The 19,908-nt window shown below is 38.8% G+C and overlaps 1 protein-coding gene across 1 annotated transcript; it reads left to right on the top strand.

Moving 5' to 3' along the window:
* The first annotated feature begins 154 nt into the window (after positions 1-154).
* On the top strand, positions 155-19,007 carry BRIZ1 (zinc finger (ubiquitin-hydrolase) domain-containing protein). Its single transcript, XM_089160947.1, has 11 exons — positions 155-631; positions 734-842; positions 930-1,044; positions 1,166-1,263; positions 3,930-4,036; positions 4,129-4,372; positions 4,867-4,920; positions 13,439-13,582; positions 13,694-13,758; positions 18,311-18,365; positions 18,455-19,007. The coding sequence occupies exons 1-11, from the start codon at positions 303-305 to the stop codon at positions 18,611-18,613; spliced, it is 1,479 nt and encodes a 492-aa protein (XP_089017073.1). The 5' UTR covers positions 155-302; the 3' UTR covers positions 18,614-19,007.
* The last annotated feature ends 901 nt before the right edge of the window (positions 19,008-19,908 follow it).

The raw sequence follows: 19,908 nt of genomic DNA, 5'->3' as shown, positions 1-19,908 counted from the left end.
GTGGCAGGTCCAGACTTTTCTTTTTCCCAATGGCTCCACCATTAGGATAGCGCCACGTAAATAAACGTTGATCCAACGATCAGAATCAAATCACGTGGGTATATGTATAAATAGTGATTTTTTTATTTTACAAAGCGTCGAACCTAACCCAAGCTTTGGAAAACATCTGTTTTCACATACCGTGTAGCCTTAACAGCTTTAACTTCTCATTTCCCGCGAAAGAAAGCATCAATCCATTTAGGCTCTGCAGATTTACATCTTCACACACTCTCTCGCTGTTGAGGCTTTAGCAATAATCTCACATGTTCAGCCTTCGTATCCATTCGGTGGATACCAACCACCCCATCAACGCCGGATCCGCCGGAGAAGATAGCGGCGCCATCAAACCCGTCAACCCCAACTCCTCCTCGACAAACCCTTGTTCTAAATTCCAAGAACGCAGAGGCATCGTTCATCTCTTTCGCAGCGTTTCCCGAGACAATCCTACCTCCCTATCCACAAACCGTACTATTCTTGAAGAAGGTTCCCCTCTTCTCTTCATCGTCGCTGTCCCTAACCACCTCTCCCCCGATGATCTCATATTCTTCTGCGCTTCCTACATCGATCACTTCTCTGAGGTTCTTATCATTAGGTTCGCCTCATCCGCAGTCTCGAAACCCTAGGACTTGTTGTAGATGGTTCAGATTATATGTTCACGATTGATTGTAACAATCTTGTACTGTTTGAACGGCAGGAACGATGGAATGGAGGATCGATACGGCGTGTTGATTAAGTTTGTAGACGAGCAGAAAGCAGAGAAGTTCTATCGGAACTTCAACGGGAGGCGGTTCTCTTCCACTGAGGTTTATGTTCTTTCTTTTGTATATGAAAATTTATGTGCTTGAACTTTGAATAACTCGGTTGGAGAGTTACTCGGCGTTGTGTTGCAGGCTGAGGTATGCCACATCCTATATCTGACGTCGGTAGAATATACAGAATTGGCGGAGATTGCGAGTACTCCGCCTCAAGAGTTTACTGAATTACCTGCTTGTCCTGTTTGCCTCGGTGAGTTCTCCGGATATGGAAGAATTTGCCTATTTGCTCTCCACAGCCTGTTTATGTTTTTGGCTGGGATAATGGAAACTATTATTAGTTTTTATAAGCTTTTATTTTTCTGTTACTTAAGAGAGGCTGGATCAAGACACAAGTGGGATCTTGACGACACCTTGCGACCATTCATTTCAATGTTCATGCATCTCAAAATGGGCCGATTCCTCTTGCCTGGTTAGCAAACTTGTGCTGCTCTGAAATGTTTCTGTTTCAAACATTTATTTGTTTATATTTATATTATTGCTAATACTTTCTGAGTGCATCTTGATGATTAATTTAGCAAGGTTCTAATTATTACAGAGGCTGAAGGCCTTGCCCAGTATTATTATACCATTTGGAGTCTTTACCACCAGAAGCTAGATTAACTCTACCATTACCCCTCCCTGCCTCATAGATTGTGATGTTTCTGGTGGTAAATCTCAGAATCCCTAAAAACTATTAGCACCATGGTCCTATCCAAACATGTGACGCTTCTAGAAGCAATGTCTTGCCTAGAAGCTCTGGGTATTAGAAGCTTAGCCTATAGAGGTCATGATTATTATTCTTAGTACCATTGTGTGTTGTATAGAAACTTTATCTACTTCTACTTTTGCATTTTCCTGGGGGTTACATTATTGCAAATGTACCTGACATTTATGATAACTATATCTGGGGTACCTCATATTGGAATATTATGTTTGGGATGCTGAAGTTAGAGTAATGTCAGCTCATTTAACTAGTTGACCTTCTAAGATTTTGATTATGATTCCTCAAACCATGTTCGCTCACTCCCCCCCCCCCCCTTCCCCCCCTTCTTTCCTTGTTGTGCATAATATTTTTTGTTGGTCTGGATCAACTCCAAAGGTTTATTCTCTGTCAACATCAATGGTCACCATTACCATCCCTTGAGGATCTCAAACTGAATTATATGTTTCTTCAAGACGTGAGAATTCTGATTAAAATCCATTTCCAAGCCAGGAAGCAACTTATTTTCTATTTTTACCTCCATTAGATCAGAAAAAAAAGTAAGAAAGGACGCTAGAACATGAACACTTAGAGCACCTAGGTTTTTTTCCTGCTCAATTTTTTTCTTCGGGGGTTGGGGGAGTGGGGTGAGTATAGAAATTTGTTGGTAACAAAGCCAGAACAATATAGTACAAACCTCTTAGAGCATGTGCTGAGAATCTTGCATAGAACTGAAACTCAGAATCAGCTATTTATTAAGTATTACAATAAGAAAAATCAAAGTGGGCTCCAATAGCATTTCTTTCCCCATCCGAACTGGTGAGTCATTTGGTGACCTTGGATTCCATCGGGATGAGGAGTTACTTAAGAAACAATGTTCCTTAATTCTTGTTATTTCACGAGCGAATATCTCCATGATTATCAAGGATGACACTGATGCCATAACTCTACTTGAACCACCTTTAATACAGTTGAATATTAGTGGATATCCTCACTAGTGACAGCTCGACCCTATGTGGTAAAATATCAAATGCTAATCGAAGACCAACTCTACTGCCATCAAATCTACCTCTGTTTCAAGGGCTTCTGTTTGATCTACTCTTCCGGTCTCTATCTTGGCTCTCGCAGTTGAAGGTGGAAAAGGAAATAAGTTTCTGACATTACAAATGAGGTCAATTTATGTAAAATTATTCGAGAACCTCTTTGCATCTGAATTTGTCTTAGTTTACTAACATTCCTTTACTAAACCCAAAAAAGATTGTCCTAAATTTTAAATTATGATTTGCCCCTGAATTCTTCATCTTGTCCCAAAGGGTCCTAATTGTGCCATGGGTTTATGGAATCACCGTTATACTCTTAAGTCTAAAGTTTACTTATTTATCATTCTTGTGGATCCATGGCTACCGAAAAGCAGAGTTTTGTAACCTGGGTTTATCTCAACAAAAGTCCAAATAAAACCAAGGTCCAAGACTTTGTTTCGTTTTGGTATCTTGGTCCTGCCGAAATGATTGATACCAAATTTTGATGAGATTTTGTTTCAATGTGGTGTTTTTCTGCCAGGTTTTGGTGGGTCATTTCAGTTGGTTTCAGGCCGAATTAAGGCCTGAAACTTCATAGAAAAATTAATTATTTTAGGCTATATTAACCCATTAAACAATCATATTGCAAATTTAGTAACCGAAAAGTTGATTCTGATTCGTCCCTTTAAGTGGAAGTCACACCTATTGACCAAGCTCCCAAGATTTCAAAGAGAAAATTTTCTGAAATTCAAGATTTCAAATTAAAATACTGAAATTTTGCACCTTTTTTTTTCAATGTCAAAAGTAGTGTTTTGTTTCGACCGGATGAGTTTGTGTCCAAAATATAAGCCATGAATAAAACAAGGCAAATGGAAAATCAGTTGATTTCAGAAAAGAAGGAATTCTAAGCAGCTAGGTATTCAGTTGTCTTTCATAACAATATTTGGATACACTGATATAGTCCTACCATCATAGTTGTCCTGGTATCTAGGCGACCCAAGGCATGGGAGGGGGGCTTGCAAACTATGCTCATTGTGTTCAAACTTCAAAGAACACATTTGATGGAAATCATGAGTTGCACTCTTAGGTGACAAGTTGAGGGAACGTTGATCAGGATGGATTTGTGTATGTGTAATAGACGCCAATTATTGTCCTGAAAAGGAGCGGTATAAAACAACTTGCAAGTGTAAGGAAAGTGTAACAGTGCATATTTTAGAGTAATCATTGTAGCTGATAGTGGCGCTGTAGGCTATCTGTTCTGCCTACAATTGTCTTATCATTTGGCAATTATCTGACACTGTTGAAAGTGTTCAATATAGCCCTAATAATGCAATTGTTGACTTCACTAACAATTAGTTTTTAAATTTTTTTTATCAGGTTTGCAGATTTTGTCAACAGCAGGATCAGAAACCAACATGTTCTGTGTGTGGGACGTCAGAGGATCTCTGGATTTGTGTCATCTGTGGGTTTGTGGGATGTGGAAGGTTGGCATAAATGCTTTATATTTGCACTTAGTCTTTATCTGATCATTCTTTCAATATACTTCCTGATTGTTGGAATTATTTATTGAGTTTAGGTATAAAGAAGGACATGCTATCAGGCACTGGAAAGAAACCCAACACTGCTATTCCCTTGATCTAGAAACACAACGTGTTTGGGATTATGTCGGTGACAATTATGTCCACCGATTAAATCCTTCAAAAAATGATGGCAAGCTGGTAGAATTGAACTCCTGTTGCAGAGATGGTGACTTTGGGAACTGTGACTGCTCTGAGGATTCTGGAATTAGCAGTGTGCTTGTTAGCAGTAAAGTTGAAGTGGTCAGAATATTTTCTTCTTTCAGTCTTATTTATTCTTCATTTATCAGAATACCATGCCTAGATTTGTACTGAACCTACATACTTGAAGTTTCAACTTTCAGTCATATGCTTGTATTGGTTTGGCATAATATGGCAAGCTATTTTGAAATTATAGTCTTTTCTCCTCAAATGGTTTGTATAGTCTGACTCAAGACTTATCTTGTTCTCTTATGACTGAATTACATAGATGACATTCCCAGCATTTCCAAAATTAATTACAGAGATACATTGGCATTGTCAGAAACTCTTATGTTTTATGCTCATTAATATCATATTATAGTGTATTCTGCAATATTGATTGCATCCAATATCATTTATGGCATCTTTCTTCTTTTTTTCTTTTTGGTGGGCCGAGATCTTGATCTTTAATGTTCAATGGAAAAGCAATTTTGCTAGTTCATGTGTATGGTTGCAATGAGCATTGACCTTTATTTATTTATTTATTTTTACAACAGATCGTAGATGAGTACAATCGCTTACTTACAAGCCAGCTTGAGACTCAAAGAGAAGTAAGTACCTATATTTCACATCTCTAATGGAATGTACTCAAGTCCCTGTATGTAATTGGTCTTTTTATTTATTTATTTATTTATTTATTTTTTATGGTACTCTTTATAGATTCTTAAGGGCTGCAAGTTCTAAGTATTTCTGTCAGGGGTTGTGGTGGAAGTATTCTTAGTTCTACTGCACCCAAATAGCATGCAATGCCCATGAATAGAACCGAATTAGGGATATTAAATTGGTCAATCAGTCTGTTTGGGTCAGGCTGACCATAGGGGTTCACCAATTTTGTCTAAGACAAAAATTGGACTATTGGTCCTGGGACTTTGGACCCGAGCCAATAACTTAGCAATTTGGGTTATACTGGCTCCTTATCGCTAATGCAAGAGTCGATCTTGAACCATAGAAACCAGTGGGAGATTGGTTACAGCTAGGATCATGCGATACTGTCCCTTTCTAAAAATAAACATGAAAGATGAATATAAAAGGATAAGCAAAGGATAGATAGAAGAAAAGGAGTGGTGAGAGGGTAAGGGATGGGCTATCTCAGCCTTGGGTCCCTCACCCACAGCTATCTGAGCTGATATCGCCCATTACTAGGTTACAAATTCAATATCTCCAAGCCTTTTTCTCTATTGCTTTAAAAGGGCCTATTTATAGTTTGACTAAAGCCTTACAAGAAATAGAAATTTAAAAAGTAGAAGCTACTAGTTAAAAGCTAAGCAACTTATACCTAAACTCCCAACCCAACCCTAAGTCTTCTTCCTCTTCCCTTGATAACTGGAGATTGGATGAACCTCTCCACCTCCCTTCATCTGCCTTTGACAAATCCCCTTGGGCCACCTCTGGTCTCACCCCATCCTCCTTATTCCTAGACATCCATCTTTTCTGCAGCTCCCGAGTCCCCTGAAAATGGAACCCCCTTGCGATTGATGCCGCCACCATCGTTGACAACCAGCTCACAGGCTTTTTGTCCAGCCGGAGTCGATAAAAAGCAACTTGCTGGAGCAGTTTTCTTTGTTGGACATTTCTTTGGATCCCGTCCTCCATTCCACATTGCCAAGTCCTCTCTATCTAAGCAATGGAAACCTAATGGAACCATGGAGTCTTTTTTTGCTAAGCCATTGGTTCTTTCTCTTAAAGTTCTCAAACGATGACGACCTACACGAGGCTCTCGAGGGAGGGCCATGGAAGTGGTTAAAAGTTCATTGTTCCTCTGGTAGTGAACCAAAAGCTTCAACTCACTAGGGAAGACCATTCCTCTCTTCCTCTTTGGGTTTCTCTCCGGGGACTGCATCTCCACTACTGGTGTTTAGAGGGGCTAGCATGGTTGGATCCACTTTGGCAACGCCACTATTCTCTAATGCTAGAACAATGAATGACCACCTTTCCTTTGTTATGGATGTTGTAGTTGAAGCTCCTCTCACCTCTTCGATTTGGCATCAAAGAGTACTCTGGACATTGTTTCTGGTTAGAAATTTGGTTCAAGCAGGAGGCCCCCCATTGCGTGGCCTGCAAATCCTTCAGCCATCGCTCTTGCAAGAAGAACATTGTCTACACAACCTCCATGCAGAACATTGTCCCCCTATTTGAATCTCCTCTGAAAGGCTCCACCTATGCGTGGGAGTACCCTCTAGGGCTCCTAATGCAGGACAACTAGCCATGAACCAATTTGAACCAGCATTGAGGCCACCTCAAAACATAAAAAAGGGAGGCCAAAACATTGTTCACGTCACCGTTCATGTGAACAGTGTCCCAGTCCATTATTGGGAATATTTCATATAAGATTTATGGGCCCAAAATGAGATTGCATGAAGACTTTACTTTCAGGAGATTTATGACCTTAGTTTAGTTTCTGTTAGTTTGAGAAAGAATAAGGTGAATAATGAGAGAGAGGAGAAGATGGAAGTAGCGACTTTGTTGTGGAGGCTTGGATAGAACTCATGAGCACTCCTCAAAATAACTTCACCATATATAGGCTAATTTACAAGTCTATTCTATATAGGAAACAAAGTAGAACCAAAATAGGAAAGCATCAACCAATTTCGATTGGTATAAAACACTTAATTACCGCCTCTTTTTCCTATCGAGAGTTAGTGCCTTGCGCTAACTCTTGATGGATCTGTCCTTTCCCAAATTGCCCTTTCCTAACACTCCCCCTCAAGCTAGAGCATGGTGAACAAATCTGCGAGTTGTTCTCCAATCCTCACATGCTTGGGGGATATTATGCCTTGTAGTAACTTCTCGCTAACAAAGTGGCAATCAACATACTTGGTACGTTCATGAAAAACTGGATTTGATGCTATATGAACCGCAGCTTGATTATCACACCATAACTTCATTGGTGTGTCATCAATGATTCCTAATTCCTGGAGTAATCGTTTTATCCATACCATCTCGTATGTTACCTGTGCCATAGCACGATACTCAGATTCTGCGCTTGATCTTGCTACCACAGTTTGTTTCTTACTCTTCCATGATACAAAATTTCCTCCAACGAATGTGCAGTAGCCTGTAGTCGATCTTCTATCAATAGGTGATCCAGCCCAATCAGCATCAGAGAATCCTTCAACATTTTTATGTCCATGATTAGTGTAAAGAAGTTCGCATCCTGGTGCTTTCTTAAGATACCTCATAATTCGTATAACTGCATCCCAGTGTGATGTTCGTGGGGCAGACAAAAATTGACTCACAACACTGACAGGAAAGGCAATGTCAGGTCTAGTCACAATCAGATAATTCAACTTCCCAACAAGCCTTCTGTACTGCTCTAGATCATCAAGAATGGTTCCATCTTCTGGCATTAACTTTAAGTTACATTCCATGGGAGTGTCTATGGGCTTTGATCCCAACATTCCTGTTTTAGAAAGCAAATCTAGTACATACTTCCGTTGAGATAAGAAGATGCCCTTTGTTGATTGGGCAACTTCAACTCCTAGAAAATACTTTAACTTGCCCAAGTCTTTGGTCTAAAATTTCTCTTGTAAATAGGTCTTTAACCTATCAATTCCTGAAGTGTCATCTCCTGTAATGACAATATTATCAACATAAACTACAAGAAAGATTTTGCCTGCATCAGAGTTTTTAAAGAATACAGAGTGATCACTTTCACAACGAGTCATCTCAAATTCTATTACAACAGTAGTGAATCGTCCAAACCATGCTCGAGGTGATCTGCTTGAGACCATATAATGATTTGCGGAGGCAACAAACCTTATTCTTCTCCCCCTAAGCAACAAACCCTAGTGGTTGCTCCATATACACTTCCTCATGCAGATCTCCATGAAGGAAGGCATTCTTCACATCCAACTGAAACAAGAGCCACTGGTAGGTAGCGGCAAGAGAGATTAAAATGCGGATGGAAGTAAGCTTGGCAACAAGCGAAAAAGTATCAACATAATCTACGCCATAAACTTGAGCATAGCCCTTTGCAACGAGACGAGCTTTCAAATGAGCTAAAGAACCATCAAGATTAACTTTCACAGTGAATATCCACCTACAACCAATAGCTGTCTTTCCTGAGGGTAAAGGCACAAGATCCCAAGTCTGATTGTCTTATAAGGCTTGTAATTCTTCGTTCATTGCACTGACCCACCTAGGATTAGACAAGGCTTCAAGAACATTCTTAGGAATAGGATAAGTCTCTATAATAGATAGAGCAGTAGAGAACCCAGGTGATAAAGTAGAATATGAAATAAAGTTAGAGATGGGATACTGAACACAAGAACAAGTACCTTTCCGAAGAGCAATGGGAATATCAAGGTCAGATTTGGCAGGGACATCCGCAGGATCAACAAACAAAGTCGGCACAGAGGTAGAGACCGTATGTGTAGAGGGGGGAGCCGGTGGTTTTGGATGGCGTGTGTACACTTTGGTGATGTCTGGCGGAGGTGGAGGTGAAGGAACTGTACCTTGTGGAAACTCACTTTGAAGAATACATAGATCATCATTTAGGTCAGTTAAACCATGAGATTCAGTAGAAAAAGGAGTGGACTCAAAAAAGGACACATCTCAGGTAACAAAATATCTTCATAAGTCGGAAGAATAACAATGATATCCCTTTTGAGTGCGAGAGTACCCCACAAACATACACTTTAGTGCACGAGGATCAAGTTTAGAGATCCCTGGGCGATGATTACGAATGTAACATACACAACCAAATGCACGGGGAGGCAAAGTAAATAAGGGAGATGAAGGAAATAAGAGAGAATGAGGAATGCCACCTTTTAGGACGGATGAAGGCATCCTGTTAATAAGATAACAAGCAGTTAAAACTGCATCAGCCCAAAAGGATTTAGGAACCTTCATCTAAAATAAAAGAGAACGGGTGACCTCCAATAAGTGTCTATTTTTTCTTTCTGCAACCCCATTTTGTTGAGGAGTATCGACACGGGAGGATTGGTGAAGAATCCCATTAGAAGCCATAAATTTAGAAAAATGATCAGAGTAATATTCTTTGGCATTATCACTACGAAAAGTATGAATAGGAACACCAAATTGAGTACGAAGTTCAATAACAAAATTGCAAAATATGTCAAACAATTTTAAATGATTTTTCATTAAATAAAGCCAAGTGACTCGTGAAAAGTCATCCACAAATGTAACAAAGTATCTGTAACCTGAAGTAGAAGTAACATGACAGGGTCCCACACATCAGAATGAACTAAAGAGAAAGGGTGGTTTGATCTGTTATTTATATGAGGGGGAAAACTCACACGATGAAGTTTTCCAAATTGGCAAGATTCACAGTCCAACTTAGAAAGAGAATGAAAATTTTTATCTACCAATTTTAGGTTTTCCAAAGAGGGATGCCCCAACCGACAATGTATTTGATGGGGGATGGAAATACTAGAACAAGAAGTAGAGGATATCTCCTCGAATAGATACAACCCCCCAGACATACGGCATCTACCAAGCATCTTCTTCGTCGTAAGATCCTGAAATAAACAATATCCAGGAAAGAATTTCACCAAACAGTTATTAGTGGAAGTAAGTTTATCAACAGATAATAAGTTAAAAGGCAAATTAGGTGCGTAAAGAACTGAGGGTAGGGTAATGGATGGAGTGAGTTGAACTGTACCCACTCTTTTAACATTGATATGAGAGCCATTAGCAAGTGTAACTAAAGAGGATGATGGAACAAAAGAGGAAAATATACCTGTAGCCCTAGTCATATGATCAGAAGCTCCTGAATCAATGATCCATGGGTGAGATGTGGTTGAAAGGCAAGCAGTAGCATTATCTGTCTGAACGAGGGAGGCAGTGGCAGATTGTGGTTGAGTGGCCTGAAACTGAGTGAAACAAATATAATCTTCCTCAGTCATCTTTACAGTCTTACCCTCAGGATGAACTTTAGTAGTTGTAGATGTTAATTTAGAGGTGATGATTGCATTCGCCATGTGTGGGGGCATCCCATGAAGCTTCCAACAATATCGTTGAATATGTCCTGGACGACCACAATGATGACAAGTCTTAACTTGTCCTGTACTGTCAGTAGAGTTGTGTGAACCCGAATATTTTCCAGTATTATTTCTTCGAGTTCGTCTTATATTCTGTCCATTAGGGGCCCTCCACTATAGCCCTCCACTGGTGGAAATTTGATACACCCTCCAATTTTTTCTCAGTTAACCGATGAGAGGATGAAGAAATAATTTCAGTCATGGTATTTTTACTTGAAGTTTCTCCCATATCCAAACACAATTAAAACCAAATCAGATTAATCTTAGGAATCAGATCCAGATTAGTTTCTGAAATCAGAAACAGATTAATCCATAATCATAATTAATTCTAGAATGATCCCATAATCAAATTAATCTCATAATCATAATTAATTCCAGAAACGAACCACCAGATATTGAACCACTTGAACCAATAGAGCAAACCAAACCAACTCAAAACCTGTTTCAAAACTGATAAAATGCCCAAAAACGAGATTCTCTCAGCCCTAAACAGTTCGAGAGTGAGGAAGACAACAACAGGTCACTCTTCCTCAGCCCCAAATTGCAGAAAAAGAAATTTTCTTCATCAATCGGAGATTTATCGTACCTAAGAATGGCAAATTCCGGCACAAATCTAGCATCAACCGAGGCAATGATCTTGAGAAGAGGTCATCGCACAGCTCTCTCCTTGAAAAGAAAGCTCAATCTGCATCGATCTTTAACAGAGACACCAAAATAGTGGCAGCGTAAGGAGCTGCATTAATCTTCAAACAAAAACCACCAACAAGTGCAGCGTAAGGTGTTGCATCCCCTTTAATTTCTAGAAACGACTCTCACACCATGTACAATTTCTTTCCTGTCTATAGAATCTACTGTTTGTGCTAGTAACTCTTAGAATCGAAAGGAATAAGAGGACCTACAGCTTTGATACCATGTTAGTTTGAGAAAGAATAAGAAAGAATAAGGTGAATAATGAGAGAGAGGAGAAGATGGAAGTAGCGACTTTGTTGTGGAGGCTCGAATAGAACTCATGAGCACCCCTCAAAATAACTTCACTATTTATAGGCTAATTTACAAGTCTATTCAATATAGGTAACATAGTAGAACCAAAATAGGAAAGCATCAACCAATTTCGATTGGTATAAAACACTTAATTACCACCTCTTTTTACTTGCACTTAATCAACCAATTCAGATTGCCTTGCACTAACTGGGGGGGGGGGGGGGGGGGGGGGGGGGGGGGGGGGGGGGGGGGGGGGGGGGGGGGGGGGGGGGGGGGGGGGGGGGGGGGGGGGGGGGGGGGGGGCCCCCCGGGGGGGGGGGGGGGGGGGGGGGGGCCCCCCCCCCCCACCAAGCTCTATTATTTATTTATTTTATAATATCTATTTTATTAGATAAAAAAATTTTAAAAAAAAAATTTTAAAAGAAAAAGGAAATTTGTCCTTTCCCAAACTTGCCCTTGTTTAATCATTTCTAAAACAAAACAGGGGAGCCATATGCAAAAGATTTAATTGCTAAAAGTGAGCCGCACCCCCCCCCGGGGGCCGGAGAAAATTACCCTTTAGTTATTTATGCATGTGGCTGAAATATAAAGCATAGTAGTTTCTAATTTTAGTTAGTTTCTATTTCCATTAGTTTCTATTGTTATTGGTAATAGGATATTGGTTTCCATTTCATTCTACTAAGTTTCTATTTTTTGTAAAACTTTAGCAAAACTATAAATAAGCCCTTACATTGCAATAAAAAATAAAAAAAAAACTTTAAGAGGAAAAAAAATGAATTGAAGCTTTAGCATCGGGCATTTGTGGCCCTTCAATCCCAACTTTCAGCCCTTCCCCATCGCTAAAACCAGAGATTCTTCTAAGTTACTTTCCTATTAAGAAAACCTAACCCTAGAAATCTTCAAAACCTCGAATATCAAACCCTAACTCAAAATTACAATTGTGGAAGTTATAAGTATATCAAGGCTTGAAGCTCTAATAAAATCCAAAACCCTAAACCCCTAAGCCTGGCCGAACCTACCCTAACCCTATCTTAACCCTTGCACTACTAGAATTTGTCCAAAAACCCTCCAGCGGAGGGACTTCCAGCCTTAGAAGACCGCTGATTCTCAGGGATGAGGATCCTGGAGTAAGCCTAGATCTGGGCATTACCTTAGTCAACCAAACCCTAGATCCTGGTTTACATCAACCACTGCATAAAAAACTTTCTTCCTGGTAAATGGTGTGAGTCCTACTTTCACAGACAGCCCCTTTGATCTTTCATCATCGCACCATTCAAATCCCATCATCCATGGACATACTAGGGACCTTTTTGAGATCACCCCATAAGGGCTTCTTGTACACCATAACTAAGATTCCAAAAACCCTATTTACCCCATTTGAGTTGGTTCTGATTAACATCTTGGTTTGCTGGCCATTATTCAATTATTCAATTGAGGCTACATGACAGTGCCAAGTTCAGACCGTATAGCCTTATTCATGGGCATTACGTTCTATATTCCTTCTCATGATTTTTCAGTGTCGGACCAAAAAGACTAATCTTTTGCTTCAGGAAGGAAGAAAGGACTAGGAGAATGCTTTTATTTAGTATCACGTAAACGAATTTAAGAAGTGGGGGAGAAGGAGTTTTATAGAGATGGTCAAGAATTTTAAAGTTGTTTATTATAGGGATATTAGCAGTCCTGTGATTTGTTCCTATACAGTAATAGTTGCTCAGTTATAAGGGCCTTTTCATCGAACAGCAGTCCTGTCAGGTTTGTTCCTGTTTGATAATAGTTGCTCGATTATAAGGGCTTTTTTCCCTGTTTGATAATAGTTGTCGGTTATAAGGGCTTTTTATCTAACTGACCTAGGCAAAAGACCATACCCAAGATTTATGCCAATGCTAGAATCTAGCCAATCCAGATGGTTGACGGTTTTCAGGTTGGATTTGTGTTTGGCTTCAGTTCTTGGCTTTTGACACTGTTAGGGCTTTGTTATATTTTGCCATCTACATACCTTAATTTTGCCTCTGATTATTACAAAAACCAGATTATTCCTTAATTACGTAATCATGTTTTATGCTTCTATTCCTTTTCCCCATTTCAGTATTATGAAACTCTACTTGTAGAGGCTCGAGGCAAAAAGGAGAAGTCCATTTCTGAGGCAGTGGAGAAGGCATTGAGTTCAAAGTTGCAGGATGTCCAATTGAAATTTGATAAGTGTGTTGAGGAAAAAAAGGTTGCTGCTGAGGTAAGTTTTGTTGTCTACTACTTGTTCTGCTGTAGATTAGATGTTTTCTCCTTCTGTTTTGTCCAAGGCAATTTTTTACTCTAACAGGCTTTTCCCTTTTTTAATTCTCAGAAGAATGAAAATCTTATGATGAAACAGAAACTCCTGCAGAAAAAGGTTAAGGAGGCTGAAGAGAGGTACATTCTCATTCTCCTCCTTTATCTGGAAATGTGAACTGTTGATCATGCCGGCTGAAGCAGGACTTATGCATGAAATGGTATTAGTTACTGCCAAAGAAAATTTCTAGCATGAGCAAGAGCCCATACAAAGTTAAGGTGCTATAAAATGGGCTTTTGTTTCTTAATTGATTGTAGTTTAATGTAGATGAGCTCCCAATCAATTAAAAAATTGCATGTCATGGGGAAGTAAGTTTGAAAAAGAAGAAATGAGAGAGAAACTCAAAGCTGATCAAGCAATAGCCCTAAACTATATATAGATTAGATAAGTGTGATAACAGCATAGCAATTAACTCAGTGCTGAGGCATCAGTTTAGTAGATACTTTTATATTTTGAGAAAATGAGGTTGGAAAAGTTATTTCAAACTGGTAACGCTAAAGCAACTGATATTGTTATTACCTCGCAAGTATGAGGAATTGTTTTTGAAGAACCACTAGGATCTGGTGTTTTGGCATATCCATATATATAAGAAGTCTAACATTCCTTCAACTGAAAGTTGAAAACTAGGTGATGAATATTAAGGTTGGAAGAAGGAAGAAGATGAAAAAAGAAGAGACAGATAAAAGAAAACCGAAAGGAAGAGAATCCGGTGGAATATTGTGTCGTATCTTCACAACATTTTCATATATTGCTTACTCAACAAGAAGGGAAAATTACATCCTTGCTCCTCTCTGCTAATATAAGATAGTGAATGGAGGCAAAGGTAAAAATTGAGAATAACACATCACATCAAGTTGCAATAAACAAACATGTTCCTTAAATTTTCTTTTGAACACCAACACTCCCTCCCTCAAGTTTGAAAGGAAATGTCACTGTTCCCAGCTCGCACTAAGAGTGTAGGATTGAAGAGGAATAAGTGAAGATGTTTGGTAACTGTTCTCTAGATCTCATAAAAGAAATGGATGTTTGGCCGGAATCAAACTTCTGTCTCTGTTGAAGTGTGATGCAATTAAGAATGTCCAAATGGTCAATTTTGCCTTAGAAATACTGTAGACCTTACACTTTTTAATTTTGGTTTTATTGATGTAATGGGCTTAATTTATAAGCCCATAAAGAGAAAGAGGGGGGGGGGGGGAGAGAAGCTAGTTAATGGGAGCGATTATGTTTGTGGTAGGTTAGGAATTAGGAGATCTATTTGATAGATAGAATTCTGTTTTGATTTTATTTACCTTATTGAGTCTTTTAGAGTGATTAGGAGTCCTTTACTGAGTTAAATTAGTTATTTCGACTGTCTATATATAATGTGTTGTCCTGTCAATTAAAAGCAATTCGATTATTAGTTATTTCGACTGTCTATATATAATGCGTTGTCCTGTCAATTAAAAGCAATTCCATTAACAGATGACTTTATGCAGACCCGAGAAGGGACTTCTGTGGTGGGCTGCTTGGAAAGGTAATTAGGAGAACAGGAAGGAAGGGGAAAGGGGGAAAAGAGTGGTCACATGTACACACCAGCCACACAAGTTACTACAAGCATAACTCAATCCATTCTATTCAATTTGTCTCCACGATGGCAGATTTAGTGTAGCCTCAATTGAATGAAGGCCAGACCTTCCCAGATCTTTAAGAGAAACAACTCATATGAGGTGGATAGGTTTGGTTTTGGTGGTAAAGGGCTAGTTTGGAATTTGGATGGTTATTGAATGTAAAAATCCTGAAGTGTTGTAAGAAAAAAGGAGGCAGAGTTATGGGAAGCCAACTCAAAATTGAAACCCATTGTGAAATATTGGGTGTGCTCTTGAAAAAGATACATGGAAAAACCAGGGGAATCAATATCAGCAGATCAAAGCAACAAAACCAATGTCATATGTAAGTCTTTCTGCAAAGCAGAGGCAGAAAAGCTTGAATCCAGCAATACCATCTTCTATCCAAACTTAATCAATGGTGGAAATCCAGCAACTAGGATCTTCAACCATCATCAACAAAAGCAGGTTCTTCAACAGCGTTAGAAACAAAAACCACATTCTCCAATCAATCTCATTCTCTTCAGCCAAAGAACAACTTGGGGCCATTGAAGGAGGCACAGAATTACTTTAACAAAATTTTCTTGTAAACCTTGCAGAATCAAGAAGAAGAAAATCAAAACAATCACAAAAACAAATTAAATCAAATGCAATTAAGAAAGAGAAACCCTTTAGCTCTAGCAAGAATCAATGAATCGAACCAGTATAGGGCCCTATGTAAATCCTTCTCTTGAATCAGAGCAAGCTAGTAGCAACCACTTCTTAAACGGAAATTGTACGAAACATGGTAGTAAGTGAAAAAAAGGGGCAGCTACAATCTTTTATTCATCAAAGAACTCTAATAGCTAAGTTCAAAGCCTGTAGATAGCAGCTTCTTCAGCAATCAATCAAGAAAAACAGAAGTGGAAATAGATCGAGTATGATTTATACCACTTTCAGAAACTCTCAAACCAGACATGTATAATTTCTCATGTTATGGATACCCTAGTTCATCTTCTTCTTTGACCTAGGGTTTTGTTCTTCAAACTAGAAATCTGAGTGATTATCAAAACAGCAATCACAAGGAGAAACAGGTACTGGATACTTATAGCTCTGATACCATCTAATGATCCCACCCTAGATCTCTAACCAGTAATTGAATAGAAAAAGAGAAGAGGAGAAGGGACAGAAGAAGACCAGAATAAAATGTGTGAGAGATAGTTGCATTGGGAAGTGTATCTTCCTCTCCCATAATGATTTCATTAAATAGAATGGAAACTCCAGATTCGAAAGCAGCCTCTTAAACTTGTTACAAGATGAAAGGAATAAGAGAGAATATACTCAGTAATCTAGCCTATTGTAGTAACAAGAAAGTATAAATACGCATGACTAGACATCGTGAAATCATAATAAATTTAACAAATATGACTAATTGACTACAACAAAGTAAGACTTTAATAATTGACTAAGTAAATTTTGTATATTATAACCTAGTTACATCAATAAACCCAAAAATAAGAAACCTAAAGCTTGAAGAACCCAACCATGTGCCACAATAAAGTCTTCTATGGCCCAGTTGATCCATTTGGACAATCTTAACTTCATTATTTTGTTGTAGGTTTTTGGTCACAATAAAGTTTCATATATACTGCAGTATCTAACCCCAACTCTTGAGCTGGCCTCTTCAATCATAAGAGTTCACATGCCCCATGGACCATAACCCTAAACTTTGCCTTTGTGCTAGATCTGGTGATGTAGCTCAACTGATTTAGGTCAATACCAAGATCTTTACTTAGGAATTGATGAAATATTGGGTTGGGTGTGTAGGTCTAAAAATGGGGAATCTCAGATGGGTCCTGGAGGCTTGTTTGAATCGTGGCTTTAGTGGTATGCAGGGGATGATAAAAGAGATGGTCTTTCAAATTTGAAACCAAGTGAGTAGGTCAAGTATGGTTTCTTGAACACCAGAAAATTAGAGTGGAGAATTTTAATAGGGTGAATTTCCAGATTGATGGTGTAACCAAGAAACAGGTTCTTGAAGTCCAATTGACTTCATAATTGGATGGAATGTATTGGATGATGTATAAGGATGAAACTCCCAGTTATAGGCAAATATAAATTAATTATTTCAACATTCTTGATGGATGTTCCGAGCTAGGCATGGTTGACATTTTTGGACCACCTTAATGGAGAGCCTTAAGTTGTAGCATGAGGGTATTAATAGAAAGCATTTAATTAGCGTTGTATTAGTCTGTTGTGGGTAATGTAAATAAACACAGGACTGATTTTTTTTTTTTTTCTTCACTTTCCTATTTATAAAACACAACTCTGATGGACTCATAAAAAGTATTTGACTCTTTCAGTCAGTAGTCCTGTTTCTCAGTATTGTGTCTGTTCTCTTTTATGCATGTTTAGTTTTTCTTTGTACTGATTCTGCTACAATGGGGCTCCATTTCCTAAAAGAAAGGAGGTCGTGTCATGGATGTTCCATAAAAGTTTAAGGAACTTATAAAATAACTAGACAGAGTCATCTAAGAAGTTAGTTGCCCCTATGGCTTCCTGCACTTCTGTATAAACTTCATAGAATCAGAAGGTATAATCTGAATTCCTGTTAAACATAAATAGGTCAAGGTTTACTGTCACTAATGAATTTCGTAATCTTTAGTGGGATATATTTGTTTGTTTAAATATCAGAGAAATGTCAAATATGAATTTGAAGTTTGTTGTTCGAAGCTGATGTTTACTTATCTTAGTCTTATCTTTTTGGGAGCGCCAAAGGAGGGCCATAAATGGATACTGTACCATTTGATCATCCATAATGAAAGGTGTAGATAGATAATAGATCCAAGACTAACGGCTGCCTGAATTGCTTACATTGATTCGGATTTTTTTTTTTTTTTTTTTTTTTTTGGGGGGGGGGGGGGGGGGAGCTGTTGGTAGGGACCCAAAATACATTTTCCTCTGCATCTCTTCTTCGGCAGGATGTAGACTTAATAGCTGATATTCATCTTGGTTATTTGCCTCTCTTCTTTTTGTTTGTGAATTAAAAGATCAATTTCATGTTTTCTAGGGAAATTTCATCGTTGAAGCTGAAAGACGAGAATATAGTGGATCTGGAAGAACAGGTATGCGAGATCACTTTAACTAGTGTTATGATTTTGCATTGGCTAGTTAAATTCGTACTACTCACCTAGCTTTGCATTTTCACTTGCAGATCCGAGATCTTAAGGTCTACATTGAAGCACAGAGAACTCTTGATAACATGACTGGTTCAGATGACATTAAAGGGGGAACAGTCCTTCCTGTGCCATTGCAACAATCGTCATCAGGAAGCACCAGAAGGTCCTCTAAGGTGCACAGAAGGCGCAATTAATTCCAATGATTTGGTTCCTTCAACATTGTATAATTGATGAACTTTATGTGCGGAGTGTAGTTGGCGATTCAAATTCAGTTTAGAAATTTATTTAGAATTTTAAAGCTTGTAGTTGTCACCGGACTTGCCAAGGCATTTATCGGTCATCTTCCGTCAATAAATTCATTACAGAAATCCATTGAGATTGGACACCTCATCAGTGAAGAAGTTTCTTCCTTAACTCAGGAGATTGGTTTGAAAATGCATCTCCACGATTGTTCTATGCTCAGATGTGCCTATCAAACGTGTTAATCCAGATAATCGATGTCCACTATGAAATTTCGTACTAATCGCTGTATGACAAGCATCTCAAACCAGCACAAACAGTTCGTCTTTCTTTAACTGAGCAGTGAGCTGTTCAGGATTTTTATTTGCGGCAGCAGCTGCCTGCTGCTGCCGACGGCGGTGATTTCGCCACATCATCGAAATTTGAATGGACGATTGGGATTAAAAAGGAAGATTTATGTGTTTACATTTTAAGGATTAAATGCTTTTAATTTACAAACCAAGTCCCTCCTTTGCATCGTTGGGAGGAGATCCGGCTAGGTTTTGTCTTCGTCGGTGTAGTAGCTGAAAATTTCGTTGCCAACGAAGAGGGTTCGGATCCTGGCTTTGGGATAGAAGGGGATAAGATTGGTTTTGACCCATTCGTTTGCTAGGGTTTGATTTGATGAGATGTTTGAGATTATTTGGTTAGGAATCATGACAGCTACTTCAAAATCGGTTTTAATTAGGGCTTTGAGGATTTTGAGTTCTGGTTCGTAGAGCATAACGGTATCTGCTTTCAGTTTCTTGATGAGCTTCATGGATCGAGATGGGGAAGGTAGATTATTGCCCAGAAGCCCATAGTTTATCCCAATGTTGCTTGACACCTCTGCATCTGCCAAAGAAAAAACATAAAAAAACAGAGTTTGATAAAGAATCAAATCTTAAAACAGGAAGAAAAACATAATTTTTTGTTTCAAGGTGACTTACTGGTGGGGCTATGAGACAAAATAAGATCAAAGGAAGAAAACCCATCTCCAGATTTCTCCGACTGGAATGAGGGTTTGGGGTAATCAGTGAATGAGGGACTATGTTGTAAATTAAAAATATTTAATCCTTAAAATGTAAACACATAAATCTTCTTTTTTAATCTCAATCGTCCATTCAAATTTCGATGACTTGGCGAAATCACCGCCGTCGGCAGCAGCAGGCAGCTGCTGCCGCAAATAAAAATCCGAGCTGTTCACATCATTACCCTAGCGACAACCATA

The sequence above is a fragment of the Hakea prostrata genome, chromosome 7 (assembly GCF_041222555.1).
Source record: "Hakea prostrata isolate BN-2017 chromosome 7, UWA_Hpros_2, whole genome shotgun sequence".
NCBI lineage: Eukaryota > Viridiplantae > Streptophyta > Magnoliopsida > Proteales > Proteaceae > Hakea > Hakea prostrata.
The sequence above is the reverse complement of the archived record's forward strand: the minus strand, read 5'-3'. Positions and strand labels throughout refer to the sequence as shown.